This window comes from Phycodurus eques, chromosome 9 (genome assembly GCF_024500275.1).
Source record: "Phycodurus eques isolate BA_2022a chromosome 9, UOR_Pequ_1.1, whole genome shotgun sequence".
In the NCBI taxonomy this organism is placed as follows: Eukaryota; Metazoa; Chordata; class Actinopteri; order Syngnathiformes; family Syngnathidae; genus Phycodurus; species Phycodurus eques.
The window spans coordinates 4,485,538-4,506,337 of record NC_084533.1 but is presented as its reverse complement, the minus strand read 5'-3'; the positions used below and the strand labels follow the sequence as shown (position 1 = coordinate 4,506,337).

The following is a 20,800-nucleotide window of genomic DNA, read 5'->3' as shown; positions in this document are numbered from 1 at the left end:
TTTAGTGTGGCGGCGTACTAACTCGGACCCAGCCTAATACTAACGTTAACCCATCATAAACCGCCTTAAGAGCCAGCCCTAACCATAACAAACGTATTTATTTTGATTTTGTACAAATGTCATACGCGTTGCCTGCCCTGCCCACGACACATGAGCCAATCATGTTGCAGCGGGGCGTGTCCTGCCTGCAAACTAAGTGGGAGGTGGTTTCCTCGACCCAGGGTTGGGATAGCTGCCGTAGCTATCGCAAATGCCTCGGCCTCATTCGACAAGCTGCCGATGGCGTTTATCGTTCAACAGCATCGGATGTGTTTATAAACGGCTTGGTTTTGTTCGTGGTGGTGTATAAAGTCTCTGGAATTTAAGATTACAGTACAACAACAAAAAAAGAAAGAACCAGAAGGGTGATCTCCCGAAGTGGAGAATGATCACTGTGGGAGTTCTACTGATTTTGTGTGCCGATGAATTGTTCCTGTTTTAGCTGCCACAAACAGACGAGGCAACTATTGTGAATGTGAGTGTGAATGGTTGTCCAGTGTGTATATGTGCCCTGCAACTGACTGGCGACCAGTCCAGGGTTCTGTCTGTCTTTCGCCCGAAGTCAGCTGGGATAGGCGCCAGTGCCCCGTGACCCTAACCAGGATAAGCGGTGTTGAAAATGGATGAAATTGATAGTCATAGTGACAAAAATGTTAACCTACAACGTTACATTCTTGTACAATGAACATGTGCATTACAGCAAAAGTTTAGATTTATTGTTAAACAAAGACAAAATATTAAAATAGTCATAGTGACAAAGATGTTAACTGTTAATCTACAAAGTTACATTAATGTACAATGAACGTGCATTACAGCAAATATTGAGATTTGGTCAGATCCTACTTAATATATCAACAACACCCAGAAACTCCGCCGGCTTCTCTGGGCCCGAACTCATCTAAGATTTGTTCACATTTCAAATTGTTTTTGGAAATTGTGGATGTCGTGTCCTCCGGGCCAAAGAAGAAAAGAACCATCCGGACTGTTATGGATGCAAAGTTCAAAAGCCAGCATCTGTGATTGTATGGGGCTGTGTTTGTACCAATAGCATCGGTAACTTACACATCTGTGAAGGCACCATTAATGCTGAAAGGTACATACAGCTTTTGGAGAAACATATGCTGCCATCCAAGCAAGGTCTTTTTCATGGACACCCCTGTTTATTTCAGCAAGACAATGCCAAACCACATTCTGCACATGTTACAACAGCGTGGCTTCGTAGTAAAAGAGTGCGGGTACTAGACTGGCCTGGCAGTCCAGAGCTGTCTCCCATTGAAAATGTGTGCCGCATTATGAAGCGTAAAATACAACAACGGAGACCCCGGACTGTTGAATCAGAATCATCTTTATTTGCCAAGTATGTCCAAAAAACACACAAGGAATTTGTCTCCAGTGATTGGAGCCGCTCTAGTACGACAACAGTCAATTGACAGAGAATGAAGACATTGACAAAAGAAAAAATAGTCACTGAGCAATAAAGGATTAATAGTTAACTGGTAATGCCGGTATATTTTTATTTTATTTTTATTTTTTTGACAATTGTGCAAAAAGATGCAGAGTCCTCTCGCACTTAGAGCAGTTCGAAAGACTAATATTGCAATAGTCCGGTGCAATGACCATTGTGCAAAGGGCGCCGAGACTTCAAGCGAGTAGTACGACAATCTGGGACAATGTTGATTGTGGAAATGTTGCAGATACTCCTGAGTCAGTGTGTAAATGGAGCAGATGCTACTCTGGCATGAGTGGCCAGTGTTGGTCAACAACAGATATGCAAATAGTGCAGCGTGGTGAGACTACTACAGTGAGTGCACGAGTAATATATAATTGGACCGACAGAAATGTGACAACAGACTCAAGACAAATTGCCAGCATGTTGCAATGGAATTATAGGTTAGGTGTTTAAGAAGTTGATCGCAAGAGGGAAGAAGCTGTTGGAATGTCTACTAGTTCTAGTTTGCGTTGATCAGTAGCGCCTACCTGAGGGAAGGAGCTGGAAGAGCTGGTGACCGGGATGTGGAGGGTCCGAGAGGATTTTGCACGCTCTTGTCTTAGTTCTGGCAGCGTGCAAGTCCTCAAGGGCGGGTAAGGGGGTACCGACAATCCTTTCAGCAGTTTTGATTGTCCGTTGCAGTCGGAGTTTGTCCTTTTTTGTAGCAGCACCAAACCAGACTGTGATGGAAGAACACAGGACTGATTCAATGACCGCTGTGTAGAACTGCCTCAGCAGCTCCTGTGGCAGGCGGTGCTTTCTCAGAAGCTGCAGGAAGTACATCCTCTGCTGGGCCTTGTTGAGGACGGAGTTTGGTGTTGATCGCCCACTTCAGGTCCTGAGAGATTTCCAGGAACTTGAAGGTCTCAACAGTTGACACAAGGCAGCTGGACAGCGTGAGGGACAGCTGTGGCGAAGGATGCCTTCTGAAGTCCACGATCATCTCTACAGTTTTGAGCGTGTTCAACTCCAGGTAGTGCCGGCCGCACCACAACTCCAGCCGCTCCACTTCCTGTCGATATGGAGACTTGTCACCGTCCTTGTTGATGACAGTAGTGTCATCTGCAAACTTCAGGAGTTTGACAGACGGATACGTTGAGGTGCAGTCGTTCGTGTAGAGAGAGAAGAACAGCGGAGAGAGGACACAACCTTGAGGGGCCCCAGTGCTGATGCTGCGTGTGGATGAGGTGGTCTCTCCCAGCCTCACCTGCTGTGTCCTGCCCGTCACTCTCCAATCCAATGGCAGATGGCAGGTGAGACGCTGAGCTGGAGAAGCTTGGAGGAAAGGAGTTCAGGGATGATGGTGTTCGCAGACCTGGTGTTGTGTGATGACCTGTTTGCTCGGTAGGCAAACTGCAGGGGGTCCAGCAGGGGACCTGTGACGCTCTCGAGGTGGTCCAGCACGAGACGTTCAAAGGACTTCATTACCACAGATGTCAAGGCCACAGGCCTGTAGTCATTTAGACCCGAGATTGTAGGTTTCTTGGGGACTGGAATGATGGTGGAGCGTTTGAAACAGGATGGTACTTCGCATAGTTCCAGAGATCTATTGAAGATTTGAGTGAAGACTGGAGCGAGGTGGTCCGCGCAGACTTTGAGGCAGGATGGGGACACATGGTCTGGGCCTGCCGCTTTGTTAATCTTTTGTTGTTTGAAGATGCGTCTCACATCCTGTTCGCAGATAGTTAACGCAGAAGTCGGTGGTGTGATAGGGGTCGGTGGTGCGGCTGGCTGTGTGTGGGGTGTGAAAGTGTCCTTTTCAAATCTGCAGTAGAAGGTATTCAAGTCGTTGGGTAGTGTGCTATTGTTCTCAACTTGGGGGGGATCGTCGCTTGTAATTTGTTACCTGAAGCTTGTAATTTGTCAGATGAAGCTGTACATCGAGCAAGAATGGGAAATAATTCCAACTACAAAGCTTCAACAATTAGTGTCCTCAGTTCCCAAACGTTTATTCAATGTTGTTAAAAGAAAAGGTGATGTAACAAAGTGGTAAACATGACCCTGTCCCATCTTTTTTTGAAAAGATTGCAGTGTTGCAGCCATACAATTCTCAGTTAATGATTATTTGCTAAAAACAACCAAGTTTATCAGTTTGAATATTAAATATCTTGTCTTCGTAGTGTATTCAATTAAATATCGGTTGAACATGACTTGCAAATCATTGTATTCTGTTTTTATGTTTAACACAACGTCCCAACTTCATTGGAATTGGGGTTGTACATAAACATGCCGGCATTCTGCCGAATCATGCTCTAAAGCTTCGAAACATTGGTAAACATTGGTTTGTGTGCGTGAATAAATGTTGACAACGTCGTGCAAGTATGTTGACAACGGCAAGCACGGGGGTGGAGGGGTGATGCGTCGGTCACAATACGCAATCCTATTGGTCGACGTCAAGGTGTGCTGTTGGGAAGTTGGCGTTGATACAGTATGTTACACTACACAGAAGGTATTCCCCCTCAAAATTTCATTTTAGCATCGTAGGGTCAAATCGTTGGTCGAAGATTATGTCGGGCCCAATCTGGGAATCGGTTACGATAGCTAATCGGGCCAATGTCGGGGCTAAAATCCTCTAGTCTGATCTTGGCATTAGCCAATAAAGCTTATTCTGATTTTGAATGTTTGTCTGTCTGTGCCCTGCGTTTGGCTGGCGACCGATTCGGTGTGTACCCCGCCTCTCGCCCAAAGTCAGTTGAGAAAGACTGTGAGGATAAGCGGTTAAGAAAATGGATGGGATGTATCTTTCCTTTCCTTTTCACTAAACAATGTAAACATCACAGTGCAGGGTAGAAAAGGTATGTGAACCTTGGGTTTAAGAAATGCTCCCTTGCCATCAAAATCCAAAATCTTCCACTGTTTTATGCATAACATAGGTCAAAATGAGTCTTTGACAGTATACGGTTTATCAATTGTATGCAATAGCCGATGAAAGGCAAACGTCAGAAAATTAGCCGATCAAGTTTCACGTGACGGTGTTACAGTGGGGCAAAAAAGTATTTAGTCAGCCACCAATTGTGCAAGTTGTCCCACTTAAAAAGATGAGAGGTCTGTAATTTTCATCATAGGTATACCTCACCTATGAGAGACAAAATGAGAAGGAAAAAAAAAAAAAATCCAGAAAATCACATCTGATTTTTAAAGAATTGATTTGCAAATTATGGTGGAAAATAAGTATTTGATCACCTACAAACAAACAAGATTTCTGGTTCTCACAGACATGTAACCTCTTCCTGAAGAGGCTCCTCTGTCCTCCACTCATTGGAATATAAGCATTTGGTAAATAACAAAGGTTCATCTCAATACTTTGTTATATAGCCTTTGCTGGCAATGACAGTGTCATGTGCTGTGCCCTGCTGTACTTCTGTTGGGAGTTCGGGCGGCGCTTTGCGCCCCTCTCTCTCTCTCTCGCTCGCTCTTCGCAGTAATCAGCACCTCCTCGGCCACGCATCTGTCACCAATCAGCCTTCATTACCACTTGCATTAAAGCCTGCCAGATCTAAATGTCAATTTAAATATTATGTTATTATAATATCATAATTAGCGCAGCACAACCAACATGTAATTTATGTATGTTCCTCAGATTAATGTGTTTTACTATTAATCCAAACCAAACTATAATTATGGTGGTGAGGTGTTTATTCACTTGGTGGATGGCTCACTTAACTGGACAAATCTGTCAATCCTACGACAGAGAGGTACGACATGGAAATAAGAAAAAAAAAAATTACTTAAAATTACTTTAAAAAGGGGTTTGGTAACAAAAATGCTTGAAATATCTCAACGTTATTAAAAGTGAAGGCAATTTTCAGTCTAGGTACAGATTTTAGCAAGAAACGAAGTATATGATTTGCCAAATTCAACCGTGGGATGTGCTGGATCTGGCCCCCAGGGCCTTTTGTTTGATATCTATATCTATCCATCTATCTATAAATATTCTGAATTTCTCTGATCTACTTGCTCTATTTTCTTAGGTTAAAAGGTGCTCCCTCCTTTAAAAAAAAACTATAACATGAATTTGTATCTGATTAAAAACAGGGCTGCTTTATGAATTTATACAAAGCAACTATATCTCAAAAGTATTTAACACTGGCTTACTCATATTCAATGTGGACCAAAAACACTTTTATATTGCTGTGGGAGCATTGCTGTAGATGTTGAGGTAGCCACACCAGCGAACGTTATTGACACATTTCACAACAGCTACAGAAAAACTCTCTGCAGTCTGCACCCTTGTTTGTTCATTTTTGTCTCTCCATTTTCCCACTCATTTATCCAGCGCTCAGGTCAAACAGCAAGCTCCTGGAGGTCGGGGGTGCTATTGTACTATATCCGAAAAGCGCGTAGCAAGGAGCCTGTGGGGGCCCAAAATGTTCAACCCGTAGAGGGATGTACTCGTGGATGACCAGCCGGTCCCTTTTAGGAGCCGCTGCTCATTCAAACAGTATATTCCCTCCAAACCAGCAAAATATGGACTCAATATGGACCCATCTGCGATGTACAGATGGCCTACGCTTGGAATCTGCAAGTGTACACGGGGAGGCCTGCTGCAGCACAGAGGGAGAAAAATCAAGGAATGAGTCGTGCTGCAGCTGTGCCACACGCTGCATGCAGGGCTACATGGTCACAACAGATTTTTTTTTTCCACCTGTTTTCCCCTGGCTGCAGAGTTGCAAAAACAAAAGATGGCGCTCCTAGGCACTTGGAGGAAAAACAAGGCCGAGCTTCCCCATGAGCTCCTCAACATTGGACAGTCTCTTTCATCTGTGTTTGCATTTACCGGCAACCGGACCTTGGTCTCCTAAGTGCCCAAAAAAAGGAAAATAACGTCCTTCTTTTGAGATAGAGGAGACTGGGGAGAAAAAGTCCAAAATTATCCTCGACTACAATGCATGTAAAGGCAGTGTTGATCACCTGGACCAGGTAAGCACAATTGTGCATCACTTATTTGTTATTTATTGGAGTGTTAGTATTTTTTTGTCCTTGCCGCTAGGAGGGGAGGAAATGCGTCTCTTTTCCAAAACGGTCTTTGAGTACTTGTCATGTTTTGGTTTTCTTTTGCAGGTTTGTGGCATGTAATCCTGCCGCCGGCGGTCACTCATGTGGCCCATGTGACTTTTTTTTAATTGTAGCTCAAAATGTGCTCAATATATCTGCAAAATGCACATGCAGGCCATTTGGGAAGATTGTTTGTATTAGATAGAACATAAATTGCATTTGAACTTGCTCAGCGTTCATTATTGTTAGTTACAGTTATAAGTTAGTAGTTCAGTGTTAATTTCTTCATTTTTGTTGATGGTTGCTGATTTTATTGTCCAAAAGAGGCATAAAACAAAATAAATGTGCAAAACTTTATATCTTTGGGTAGGTGTAAAGCTACTGAAGATTTTGAGGGGTTGAAAGTAAAAATAGAAATAATGTAAATATAAAATATTCATATGACTTAAAACACGAAGAGTCTGTCCATTGACTTAGGGACGCCAGTGTGATCTCTCTTAAAAGAACTGTCATTGCTCCAAAATGAAAATGTGCAAAAAAACAAAAACAAACAAACCAAAAAAAAGTTATGACTTATTGACTTATTCAAAGCTGTAATTACCACACATCAAATATTCCACATTGAATTTTTTTTAAAACATGGCATATTTAGAGTCATAAGACAATACTGCTTTTATTGTCCAAAAAGGGCACAATACCTTCAAACAAATACTGAAAACTATATCTATGGCTAGGTCTGAAGCTGCTGAAAATGTTGAGGGGTTGAAAGTAAAAAACAAAACGATTTCATATGACTTACTTATAACACTTTTTAAAGTCCTGTCCATATTGTGGCGTAGGAACTGCAGTGTGATTTGTGTGTGTGAGTCCTGCAGGGCCTGTAAGGTCCCCCTGCTCAAGAAGGCACGTACAGATGCATCTCAAGTTCGCCAATGAACACTTGATTGATTGGGAGAAGGTAATGAGATGATCAGATGAGACCAAAATCAAGCTGTTTGGAATAAATTTGACTCACCAACAATAATAGTTTTAAGGCTTTTGAAAAAGAATACATGCATGGGCAGAGGTCAACAAAGGCACTGAGGTTTGCATGTTTCTTCGATTGATGTATGAGGAGACAGAAGCAGCACTTCCATCAAGTGTTAAAGGTCAGATGACAAAGATGTTATGGGGTCAGTTAAAATTCACATTCGCATTGTTTTTGTTATGTAATACATGCATGTAATTTCCAGCAAGTTTTCAACCATAGTTTAGCTAAAAATTCAGTTTTTATGACACATATTGAGTCCTCCCCGAACATACCCGAAGCTCGAGAAGCCGGGGCGTGGTTACTCTATCCTGTTCAATGCCGAATGAACAGGATGTTTGGCTTGTGTGACGTCACCGTGCCGGAAAGAGACGAAGATCGGAAGGCGCTGGATGCAAAAAGCAGACGCCGCATTCTGCATCATATCTATCGATTTAACTGCTATATCTGACATGTAATGGAAATGGAAGATGCAGTTTGTAAAGGGGTTCTAGAGTTATCAAGATTTTTTTTTCAATCTTTGTCCTCTGACCTTTAATAGAAGATAGTGCGAAGTTGTGACCAATGGCAGCCCCCAAAGTTAGTAAGTGTGGATGCTGCCATGGCTGGACTGAAGTGGACAATATTTATTCGGTCTATACATAATGTACAGTGAAACCTCTAGAATCAAACGTCATCCTTTTTAGGATCCGGATTGTCTTCAGATTTGTTTGGATTTACAATCCAACGTATCCATTTCCATTTCAAATTCATTGAATAAGTTATTACCACTTAACCACAGTTCTCTCTACTGAGAACAGAACAAGGAAGTAGATGGAGAGGCAAGCATATACTCATCTTCGAGGGATCTTGCCATAACTGGGTCTATTGTGTGTGTTTGTCAGTGTATCACACAAACATCTAGTATACAGAATTTGGCTCGACAGGTGGGGCAGGGGACTCGACTGGACAACCAGGTCTCAGGTCTTTGCTGGTCTTGTCGGCTGGCAAACCATCGACCCAGACAGGACAAACACCACATGGGTCTGCAGAAACACTGCTCGCACTCAGGCTCAATGTCAGCTCCTACATAACAGAGTAGTTCAAGAGTTATAGGCTACCAACATACAGACAAATACTTACCAGGTTTTTATGATTGTGCATATATACACAACCACTATGGTGTTAAAATAAAACAATCAATAATCAAGACCAACAAGTGAAAGTAGCAGCAATGAAGGCTTGGCAAAGCATCTTCAGGGAAGAAACTCTGAATTTGGTGATGTCGAAGGGCTTCAGAGTTCAGTTACTGACCGCAAAGAATTCACAGCACCCCGCGTATTCTGTGAATACATGAATACGCGGGTGCTCAACCGAAGTATGCGAGGGTTCACTGTAGATGCAAGTATTTAAAACTGATGATTATATGTATACTCGTCACTTTGTTCATATAGTTTGAGCTCCTGAAAGCAGTGGTACTCTGCATAAAATGGCTTAATTTGCAAACTGGTAAATACTACCTTTTGGAGAAAGCTCTTAAATTAAAGGGGTACATATGGAACTTTTTATTTATTTATTTTTTTTTGGTCTCTGGAGTGCCTTCTAACCCATCAAGTGTCAACTAAAAAAAATTTTTGGGCATCAGTCTAACTAGCAAAAATGACATTTTACATTTACAAAACTAAAACTACAATTATATAGTGAAAATGTCCGTTCTCGTCTTTTGTCAATTTTCACACACGAGCATTCGGCGTTGATTTTAAATGCATTTTTTTTCCCCGGATAAATACATATCTACAGAAGGAATAGAGAAGGAAGGTGGAACAGTCGTTTTGGAATTGTAGTTCATTTACTGTGTGTCGCCTAGCAGTGACGTCATCTGATCAAGCAGCGCCGTCGTATTGACGGCTCGCCAAACCAAGCGCAAGTTTTTAGGTTTTACATTCAAGCTGTTTTTGTTGCTACGTATTGCTAATGGAAAAGGCAAAGATGGCTGCCAACTACTTAGCACCTTCATGGAACCTGCACATCGGTTATTTGCCTTTTGGGGAAAATTCAGCAAAACAGACAACTGCTGACAGTCTCAAAACGCTGCTGTTTCCTCGCCACGAAAGGAAGCTACGAAAGCACACAAGTTTGGCTCGCTGACAGCAGGTGATTATACTAATGCCAACAATCCTTTAGCAACAGCAGGAAAACGTAAAAAGCTTTGTCACAATAATCATGGACTCAAAAAATAAATAAATATTTTTTCTAAAACCAGACTGGATGCACTTTCACTGGAGATACAGTAGGTAAAAGCAAGCCTACTTTCTATCTGTCTATCTAACAGTCAAATTTGAAAGTCCACTTGATAATTTTGTAATTTAGCAACAAGGAAAACATGCACAAAATAACTTAATTTGTTTGGGTAAGTTAAACATATACACATATTTTTTAAAAGGCCTTATTACAGCATGTGTCTCATGAATGGTTTTACTGTACATTGTGATGCATCTAATCTAACCTTAAAAGCAGTATTATGCACTGTACTTATTGCACTTCAAATTCTGTGGACTGTCATAGACTACCTGTATTTGATTTGTGGATGGTTGTTTATCGGTTAGTAAGCTAATAGATTGTTTTATTATATTTATTTGTTATTTATTGATGTATTGATTTTATTTATTTATTTATTTTTTAAATTGTATTTTTTGTTGAGTTTTTATTACACAATACTTATTGTGACCTTTTTTTTTTTTTTTTTTTTTTTTAATCTCACACTTGACAAATACCCCGAATAAAAAAACTAAAACTGAAATGAATAAACACTAAACTAAAATGAAGCATTTTGGAAAAAATGCTAATACTTAAATATACTGTATATAATATATATCCATCCATCCATCCATTTTCTGAGCCGCTTCTCCTCACTAGGGTCGCAGGCGTGCTGGAGCCTATCCCAGCTATCATCGGGCAGGAGGTGGGGTACACCCTGAACTGGTTGCCAGCCAATCGCAGGGCACATACAAACAAACAACCATTCGCACTCACATTCACACCTACGGGCAATTTAGAGTTGTCAATTAAGCTACCATGCATGTTTTTTGTTATGTGGGAGGCAGTTTACATAATAACTGCAGCTAAACCGAGTTTCTAGCAAGGATGGACAAAGATCCAGAGCCACTTTTAAAAGATGGCCAGAGTCCGGCTGTTGGTTTACACTGTCTGAAACTCTATCATGCAGAAACGACTATATCCCGCACAGGTGCAATGAAACTGCTGTCATGTCAAAGCCAACAGTTTTATTTATTGCATAGGTTAGCAAACAGCATTAGCTTCTGATAAGTATCAAATAACACCCTGTAAAGTTAATTCACAGATTTTTTCTAAATACATTAGACATGTTTGAAGATATATGAAATATGATGCAAAGAAATGAACAAAGACTGAAAACTTTGTCGTACTGAATTGTGGAGAAATGGCATAAAACAGTTTTTCACCGTTTCAGTTTTCCGTATTTTTGGGGCGGGGCTATAACGGCGCCCTGTGACACACTTGGGCGTCCGGTATGAGTCGCCGTCTCCCACTCTATAATTTCTACTGCTACAGCTTGCAGTTAGCTAGCCAACTATCCCTACATCCAGAAAATGCATCTCTACTGGATGCCACAATTTTACAGAACAGCTCAGCGTCGTTTTTTAAATTCCCAAGTGTTATGTATTTTGCATACGCAAGCATTGTGGGCAGTGGTGTACCTGAACTATTCATTCATTCATTCATTTTCCATACCGCTTTTCGTCACTAGGGTCGCAGGCGTGCTGGACTCCATCCCAGCTATCTTCGGTCAAGAGGCGGGGTACACCCTGAACTGGTCCCCAGCCAATCGCAGGGCCCGGGAGAAACCAGATAAATCAAAATTGGGAGTCAGAATCAGGAAGGAGATTGTATATCCAAATACATATCCATCCATTTTCTGGACCGCTTATCCTCACTAGGGTTGCGGGCGTGCTGGAGCGTAACCCAGCTATATTCGGGCGAGAGGCGGGGTACACCCTGAACTGGTCGGCAGCCAATCGCAGGGCACATAGAAACAAACAACCATTCACACTCACATTCACATCTACGGGCAATTTTTTAGAGTCTTCAATCAACCTGCCACGCATGTTTTTGGGATGTGGGAGGAAACCGGAGTGCCCGGATGAAAACCTAAGCAGGCACGGGGAGAACATGCAAACTCCACACAGGCGAGGGCGGATTTGAACACGTGTCCTCAGAACTGTGCGGCAGATGTGCTAACCAGTCATCCACCGTGCCGCCAGTAATAATTGTTTCTAAGAAATTCAAATATTCTTAAGTAACATTTTTAAAATCTATAATGCCAAAAATTTATTTTGTCCCAAATGTTCATAAAAAAAAAAAAAAAATTCACAATTAGCAACGTGTTTTCTGAAGATGCTAATTACATTTTAGGATATATAGAATTGTTCTCCTATTCCAGAACATGCCTTTTCCATGAAAACTAACACAAATGCATTTAAGTGTCTTCAGAGTTCCTTTTTTAGGTTCTTTTACAAATGGTCACTAAAGCTGTCTTTACCGTAAATGTCACTGGAGAAAGCAGTGGCCAGCGACCAGTCGGCCACCGCGCCGCCCTTTTTGGGGTACATTCATTTTTTTTAATCATCATCTTTCATGTATTCTCATTTAAAGTTTCATTTTGCACTGAAAACTGTGACATATTGTTTGTTGAAAAGTAGTGCAATAAAAATAAAGATTTTTCCCGAACAAGAATAATCGTGACTAATAATTGTGATAACAATATTGATCAAAATAATTGGAATTATTATTTCGGCCATAATCGTGCAGCCCTAGTGGTCAAGATAATTTATGCACTTATGTCCGTAGAGTTTGAAGTGCAAGCGATATGATTTTTTTTTTTAAGCCGTTATGCACTTTTGTCATTACCGTTATGCAAAATGTTTATTACAGTGGTCCACTACCATTTGGTCTGTCAATAAGGATTGTCTTTTTGTCGGATTTGAAATCATCAATAACTTTTTGAAAAAAGGATTTTAAGCATGGCTATTTCAGCATGGGAGACATTGACCCATATAAAACTAAGGTGGCATCAAAAGATTGCTAGATTTGTTCTTTAAACAAGGGTCTTCACCATTTTTGATCAAATTATATGAAAATGACCCATATATGTAGGGATAGATTTGAAAGGTAATGGTATGTGATTGACAGCTGACCACAGAACAGGGAGCGGTTTTAGTGCATTCAGCAGACATCCTCAGAGTGTTCCAGAGACCTGATTTTCTTTGATTTTGAAGCCTCATTTTATATAAAGAGCGAATTTTTAAATCATTCTAAACGGGAAAATTTCAGCAAGACAATAAATAGGGTATGCAAAGTAAACTATAATTTTGTATCCTTGGAGTATTTTGACGAAAGCAAGTCACAGACGTTATAAATACACCTGGAAATTGTTTTGAATTGTGGGGGGGTGCACGTATCCATTAAAACCATTTGAGCTTCAAATTTATTGTGGTGGTGTATAAAACCAAAATCCCCAAACCTGTGCATGAAATTGTATATACTAACACTCCACTCACACACTTACCATCTCCATGACAAAGTCTAACCAGCTTGGTGTTTGCTGACACCTGCATACAGCCAATACACGGTTCCACTTCCTGTGTATTCACAGCAAATGATGGACATGCCTTGTTTATGTTTTATGACCTTAGCAGAACCTCCACCAGCAGCAGTAACATACTGTACCTGTCCACTGGGGAGCGAGTAGGGCTGGTTGAGGTCCACATGAGCTCGGAACGTTTCCAGGAAAAGTTCACTAATTGTTTGGTGAATCACAACATTAGCAGAGTTCCTGATGGGTGCATGGACCTTCTCTCTGAGCTCGGCATACTCTGTTGAGTTCAACCTGGGGGGTGGGGGGAATAAAAAAAAACAAAAATGGAGCAGTAGCTTTTTAACACAATACATGCAGTTGCCTTTCCAGTAAATGTTTTGGATTAATTGTACCTGATATCAAAAGGTCTAACAGCAGGGTTGATGCTGTGCACTCTGAGGGTGAGCAGCTGTATGGGAGAGGCTGAGTCGGGACTCAGCTGGTGCTGCCTGCACTCGGTCACAGTCACATGACAGTCACTCTGTGCAGCCACGTAGACATGGTAGGTGGTCACCTGTTCATAAGGAAAGTAATAAACACATTATCAACCGACATGGAAAAAATTGTGTAGCTCTTTGAGGACAATGAGTAATTTAATCAGCAGTTCCGATCATGTTTACTTCAAATACAGTGCAGTATACAGTATTTAGTTTCTCCAAAACGAATGAAATAGTAGGGCAATTCCTTTATTTTTGCTGCAGACTGAATACATTTTGGTTTGAAATCAAAAGATAAATATGGGACTCAAAGTTTTTCTATCTGCATCTGATCCACAAAATAAACCTCCATTTCAATGAAGTTAGGACTTTGTGTTAAACAAATAAAACCAGAATAGCAGTGGTGTACCTGAACTATTCATTCATTCATTCATTTTCCATACCGCTTATCGTCACTAGGGTCACATGCGTGCTGGACCCCATCCCAGCTATCTTCGGTCAAGAGGCGGGGTACACCCTGAACTGGTCGCCAGCCAATCGCAGGGCCCGGGAGAAACCAGATAAATCAAAATTGGAGTTTTTCACACCTACGGGCAATTTTTCAGAGTCTTCAATCAACCTGCCACGCATGTTTTTGTGATGTGGGAGGAAACCGGAGTGCCCGGAGGAAACCCACCAGCCACGGGGAGAACATGCAAACTCCACACAGGCGGGGCAGGCGTGCCGGCAAACAGAATACAATGATTTGCAAATCATGTTCGACCTATATTTAATTGAATACACAACAAAGACAAGATATTTAATGTTCAAAGTGATAAACTTTATTGTTTTTAGCTAATAATCATTAACTTAGAATTTTATGGCTGCAACACGTTCCTAAAAAGCTGGGACAGGTGGCAAAAAAGACTGAGAAAGTTGAGGAATGCTCATCAAATACCTGTTTGGAACATCCCACAGGTGAACAGGCTAATTGGGAACAAGTGGGTGTCATGATTGGGTCGAAAAGGAGCTTCCCTGAATTGCTCAGTCATTCACAAGCAAAGACAGGGTTCACCTCTGTGTGAACATGTGCGTGAGAAAATAGTCGAACAGTTTAAGGACAATGTTCCTCAACGTACAATTGCAAGGAATTTAGGGATTTCATCATCTGCGGTCCATAATATCATCAAAAGGTTCAGAGAATCTGGAGAAATCACTGCTCGTCAGTGGCAAGGCCGAAAACCAACATTGAATGCCCGTGACCTTTGATCCCTCAGACGGCACTAAATCAAAAAACGACATCAATGTGTAAAGGATATCACCACATGGGCTCAAGAACACTTCAGAAAACCAATGTCAGTAAATACAGTTTGGCGCTACATCCGTAAGTGCAACTTGAAACTCTACTATGCAAAGGAAAAGCCATTTATCAACACCACCAAGAAACACCGCCGGCTTCTCTGGGCCCGAGCTCATCTAAGATGGACAGATGCAAAGTGGAAAAGTGTTCTGTGGTCCGACGAGTCCACATTTCAAATTGTTTTTGGAAATTGTGGACGTCATGTCCACAAAGAGGAAAAGAACCATCCGGACTGTTATGGACGCAAAGTTCAAAAGTCACCATATCTGTGATGGTATGGGGCTGTGTTAGTGCCAATTGCATGGGTAACATACACATCTGTGAAGGCACCATTAATGCTGAAAGGTAAATACAGGTTTTGGAGAAACATATGCTGCCATCCAAGCAACGTCTTTTTCATGGAGGCCCCTGCTTATTTCAGCAAGACAATGCCAAACCACATTCTGCACGTGTTACAACTGTGTGGCTTCATAGTCAAAGAGTGCGGGTACTAAATTGGCCTGCAGTCCAGACCAGTCTCCCATTGAAAATGTGTGGCGCATAAAACACTACAACGGAGACCCCGGACTGCTGAACAGCTGTAACTGTACATCAAGCAAGAATGGGAAAGAAATCAACCTACAAAGTTCCAATAACTAGGGTCCTCAGTTCCCAAACGTTTATTGAATGTTGTTAAACGAAAAGGTGATGTAACACAGTGGTAAACATGACCCTGTCCCAGCTTTTTTGGAACGTGTTTCAGCCATAAAATTCTAAGTTAATGATTGTTTGCTAAAAACAATCAAGTTTATCAGTTTAAACATTAAATGTCTTTTTAGTGTATTCAATTAAATATAGGTCGAACATGATTTGCAAATCATTGTATTCTGTTTTTATTTATGTCTAAAACAACGTCCAACTTCATTGGAATTGGGGTTGTGCATGTATCATTTATTTATACAAATATGATATGACACGTTAACATGAACAAAGCCTAAACACTGTCTATTGTCATCTTTGGTGGCTTTGTGGTGACATGTCATGTTTAAACAAAAAATAAATAAATAAAAAAAGACTGGAGACATTTCAAGTTCCTACGGGTGCTTTGAAGCGATCTTCCCCATTTATGCTTGTGCGAGGCCGAATTGCTTTAACCCGTGTTGCGGAATGCGAAAGTAGGTTGTGCATAGGCCTTGTCACGATAACAAATTTTTTGGACAATATATTTTCCCAAAAACTATCACAATAGACAATATATAGTATTGTTGATGTTTTTTATGCCACTGATATAATAAAGTATAATTCAAGATAAATAAAAATATAGCTGGTCGATATTGAAAAAAATATGATATGGTCCATTTTATATCACGATAATATACCATGATATTGTACGTTTTCAGCTATTCTATGAAAAATGAAACAACATAGAATGACTGCGAAGTGACATCAAACAGATGATACTTTAATCTTAAATCTGTCTTTCATGCTACACGAGTAAAGATATGCAAACAGACCTTTAACACCCAGCTGTCAGTGATGATAACTCTGGCTCCAGGTGCCCCTGTAGCAAACTTGTCTATGCGTCTGAACTCTGTGTTGATGCTGCTGGCCACTGAACCCCAGTTAGAATGAGGAGGTTGGACATGGGCCTGCAGAGCTCTGCTGATAGGATGGTTGTGCCAGCGATTGCGGAACCAGTAGATGATGAGTGTAGAGTTGGCCAACAGGAGGCACACAGAGAGGACAACAAACACCCTCCAATTGTCACTCATCTAGTGGGACACAACACAGATGATGTGTATAGTTCTTCCCAAACATTTTGTATAAATTAAAAGATGTGTGGTGAAGAATTGTATACTTTCAGTTCATAAACATTATCAGCATAAAGAGTTTCAAATCCTAGTCAGTTTCCAAACAACAAAAATTTTATGTATTTTTATGAGGAACCATAGCACTCCATAATATTCCATCCATTTTCTGTAGCACTTATCCTCACTAGGGTCGCGAGAGTGCTGGTGCCTATCTCAGAGTATTGTTCTTTATAAAAACAGACAGTCATGAGATAAACAGAATTAAACCGTTTTTGTCACACTGATCAATTTAATGCCCATTGTGCTAAAATAAAATATGAGCGTTCATCCAAAGAATTCCATACCGGATCGGTCGTGGCCCGGGTTAACAGCGTCCGCCACCGGCGCCGTCAACCTGCAGGGCGCCGTTGGAAATTCAGCTACTGTGGGTCGAAGTCAAAGAAGAAGAAGAGGTGGAAAGCGGGTTCTTCGGCAGAAAGAAAAGAGGAAAGCACAGAGCCGAGAACTGAATGTGGGGACATAAATGTTGGGACTATGACAGGAAAATCTTGGGAGTTGGTTGACATGATGATTAGGAGAAAGGTGGATATATTGTGTGTCCAGGAGACCAGGTGGAAAGGCAGTAAGGCTAGAAGTTTAGGGGCAGGGTTTAAATTATTTTACCATGGTGTAGATGGGAAGAGAAATGGAGTCGGGGTTATTTTAAAAGAAGAGTTGGCTAAGAATGTCTTGGAGGTGTAAAGAGTATCATATCGAGTGATGAGGCTGAAACTTGAAATTGAGCGTGTTGTGTGTAATGTGATGAGAGCCTATGCCCCACAGGGAGGATGTGACCTAGAGGTGACAGAGAAATTCTGGAAGGAGTTAGACGAAGTAGTTCTGAGCATCCCAGACAGACAGAGAGTCGTAATTGGTGCAGATTGTAATGGACATGTTGGTGAAGGTAATAGGGGTGATGAAGAAGTGATGGGTAAGTACGGCATCCAGGAAAGGAACTTGGAGGGACAGATGGTGGTAGACTTTGCAACAAGGATGCAAATGGCTGAAGTGAACACTTTTTTCATGAAGAGGCACGAACATAGGGTGACCTACAAGAGCGGAGGTAGAAGCATGCAGGTGGATTACATTTTGTGCAGACGATATAATCTGAAGGAGGTTACCAACTGTAAGGTAGTGGTAGGGGAGAGTGTGGCTGGACAGCATAGGATGGTGATGTGTAAGATGACTCTGGTGGTGGGGAGGAAGATTAGGAAGACAAAGGCAGAGAAGAGAACCATGTGGTGGAAGCTGAGACAGGACGAGTGTTGTGCAGCTTTTCGGGAAGAGGTGAGACAGGCTCTCGGTGGACGGGAGGAGCTCCCAGAAGACTGGACCACTGCAGCCAAGGTGATCAGAGAGGCAGGCAGGAGAGTACTTTGTGTATCTTCTGGCAGGAAAGGAGAGAAGGAGACTTGGTGGTGGAACCACAGAGTACAGGAAATCATACAAGGAGAATAGGATCTATACAGGCTGGCCAGACAGAGGGATAAAGATGGGAAGGATGTGCAGCAGGTTAGGGTGATTAAGGGTAGAGATGGAAATATGTTGACTAGTGCCAGGAGTGTGCTAGCTAGATGGAAAGAATACTTCGAGGAGTTGATGAATGAGGAAAATGAGAGAGAGGGGAGAAAAGAAGAGGCAAGTGTGGTGGACCAGGAAGTGGCAATGATTAGTAAGGGGGAAGTTAGAAAGGCATTAAAGAGGATGAAAAATGGAAAGGCAGATGACATTCCTGTGGAGGTATGGAAGCATCTAGGAGAGGTGGCTGTGGAGTTTTTGACCAGCTTGTTCAATAGAATTCTAGTGCGTGAGAAGATGCCTGACGAATGGAGGAAAAGTGTACTGGTGCCCATTTTTTAAGAACAAAGGTGATGTGCAGAGCTGTGGGAACTACAGTAGTGGAGGCTAGACTCAGGACAGAAGTGAGTATTTGCGAGCAACAGTATGGTTTCATGCCTAGAAAGAGTACCACAGATGCATTATTTGCCTTGAGGATGTTGATGGAAAAGTACAGAGAAGGTCAGGAGGAGGTACATTGGGTACTCTGTCATAGGCTTTCTCTAGATCTACAAAGACACAGAGAGGAACTGTGGTACTGCATGCGGAAGTCTGGAGTGGCAGAGAAGTATGTTCGAATAATACAGGACATGTACGAGGGCAGCAGAACAGCGGTGAGCTGTGCTGTAGGTGTGACAGACGAATTTAAGGTGGACATGGGACTGCATCACGGCTCAGCCCTGAGCCCCTTTCTTTTTGCAGTGGTGATGGATAGGCTGACAGATGAGGTTCGACTGGAATCCCCGTGGACCATGATGTTTGCAGATGACATTGTGATCTACAGTCAAAGCAGGGAGCAGCTGGAGGAACAGTTAGAACGATGGAGGCATGCAATGGAAAGAAGAGGAATGATGATTAGCCGAAGTAAGACAGAATATATGTGCATGAATGAGAGGGGTCGTGGGGGAAGAGTGAGGCTATAGGGAGAAGAGATAGCAAGGGTGGATGACTTTAAATACTTGGGGTCAACCGTCCAGAGCAATGGTGAGTGTGGTCAGGAAGTGAAGAAACGGGTCCAAGCAGGTTGGGATGGGTGGAGGAAGGTGTCAGGTGTGTTCTGTGAATAAGAGTCTCTGCTACGATGAAGGTCAAAGTTTATAAAACAGTGGTGAGGCCAGCCATGATGTACGGATTAGAGACACTGGCACTGAAGAGACAGGAGGAAGCAGAGTTGGAGGTGGCGGAAATGAAGATGTTGAGGTTCGCTCTCGGAATGACCAGGTTGGATAAAATTACAAATGAGCTCATTAGAGGGACAGCCAAGGTTCGATGTTTTGGAGACAAAGTTAGAGAGAGCAGACTTCGATGGTTTGGACACGTCCAGAGGAGAAATAGTGAGTATATTGGTAGAAGGATGATGAAGATGGAGCTGCCAGGCAAGAGAGCTAGAGGAAGACCAAAGAGAAGGTTGATGGATGTCGTGAGGGAAGACATGATGGCAGTTGGTGTTCGAGAGGAGGATGCAGGAGATAGGCTTACATGGAAAAGGATGACGCGCTGTGGCGACTCCTAACGGGGAAAAGAAGAAGTGCTGCTTCTCTGGTGTACCCGCCTTGGCCAAGTGGGGGAGGTATAAAACGGATCTACTGTTCATTGAGACATAACTCCTCTCTCAGCTCATCAATTTAACACTGTTAGTCATTCAGCGCCGAGGACAAAGAATGTATGAGTGTGAGTACTGTTATTTGTCGGTCTACTTGTATTGCGTCACTGTGTTCAATTTTGATTAAACACAAATCTGCTTTCATTGAGGACAACAGAAATCTGAGAATATTTACTGCTAAAAGGCTAAAAATCAGAGGATTTGGACAATTTTAATTTAAGCGATGTCTCAAAACGATTACTCGATTAACAAAGTAGTTGATTAATTTTTGATTAAACAATTAATTTTCGATTAATCAATTAATTGTTGCACTTCTACTGCTGTGTGTGGTTGACGATCTTTTTTTGTCCTGGTTAAATAAAGGTAAACTTGACAAATATATGTTTGGGCAAGGCGGTAGTAATAGTTCGCACACCCGCCCCGCAGTTCTGAGGATGGGGGTTCAAATCCAGGCTCCAGCCTTCCTGTGTCAAGTTTGCAGGTTCTCCCTGTGGTTGTGATGGTTTTCGCCCACATTCCAAAAACATGCATGCTAGGTTAATTGAGGACACTAAATTGGTGTTTCTTAACCTTGATGGAGGCACTGAATCCTGCAAGTTTCATATGTGCTTCCCTGAAAAAAAGATTTATTTCAAATTCAAAACATGCTACAGCAGGTCTATATTTTATGAATGCATCAGCTGTAGACAAATTTACTTCATTCAAAGAACACAACAAACAAAACATGATTTTCACACAAAACCTAAAATGAATATTGACTGCAAATCGATGTGCCTTTTTCTGTTCCCTTGTAGAGAAGTTCTGAAATGCACAGCATCACCTTGGAAAGTTC

General features: G+C 41.9%; 1 protein-coding gene across 2 annotated transcripts in view; it reads right to left on the bottom strand.

The window, feature by feature from the left end:
* Positions 1–1,422: 1,422 nt before the first annotated feature.
* The window catches only part of tmem129 (transmembrane protein 129, E3 ubiquitin protein ligase), a 23,944-nt gene continuing 4,566 nt past the window's right edge, over positions 1,423–20,800 (bottom strand). For both annotated transcript variants that reach the window (XM_061685777.1, XM_061685778.1), the window contains exons 3-7: positions 16,473–16,730; positions 13,557–13,717; positions 13,296–13,455; positions 13,135–13,207; positions 1,423–8,615 (exon numbers count right to left, since the gene is read on the bottom strand). In XM_061685777.1, the coding sequence (XP_061541761.1) occupies positions 8,431–8,615; positions 13,135–13,207; positions 13,296–13,455; positions 13,557–13,717; positions 16,473–16,730 (837 nt within the window). In that variant the 3' untranslated portion in view covers positions 1,423–8,430. The remainder of the gene's footprint in view (positions 8,616–13,134; positions 13,208–13,295; positions 13,456–13,556; positions 13,718–16,472; positions 16,731–20,800) is intronic.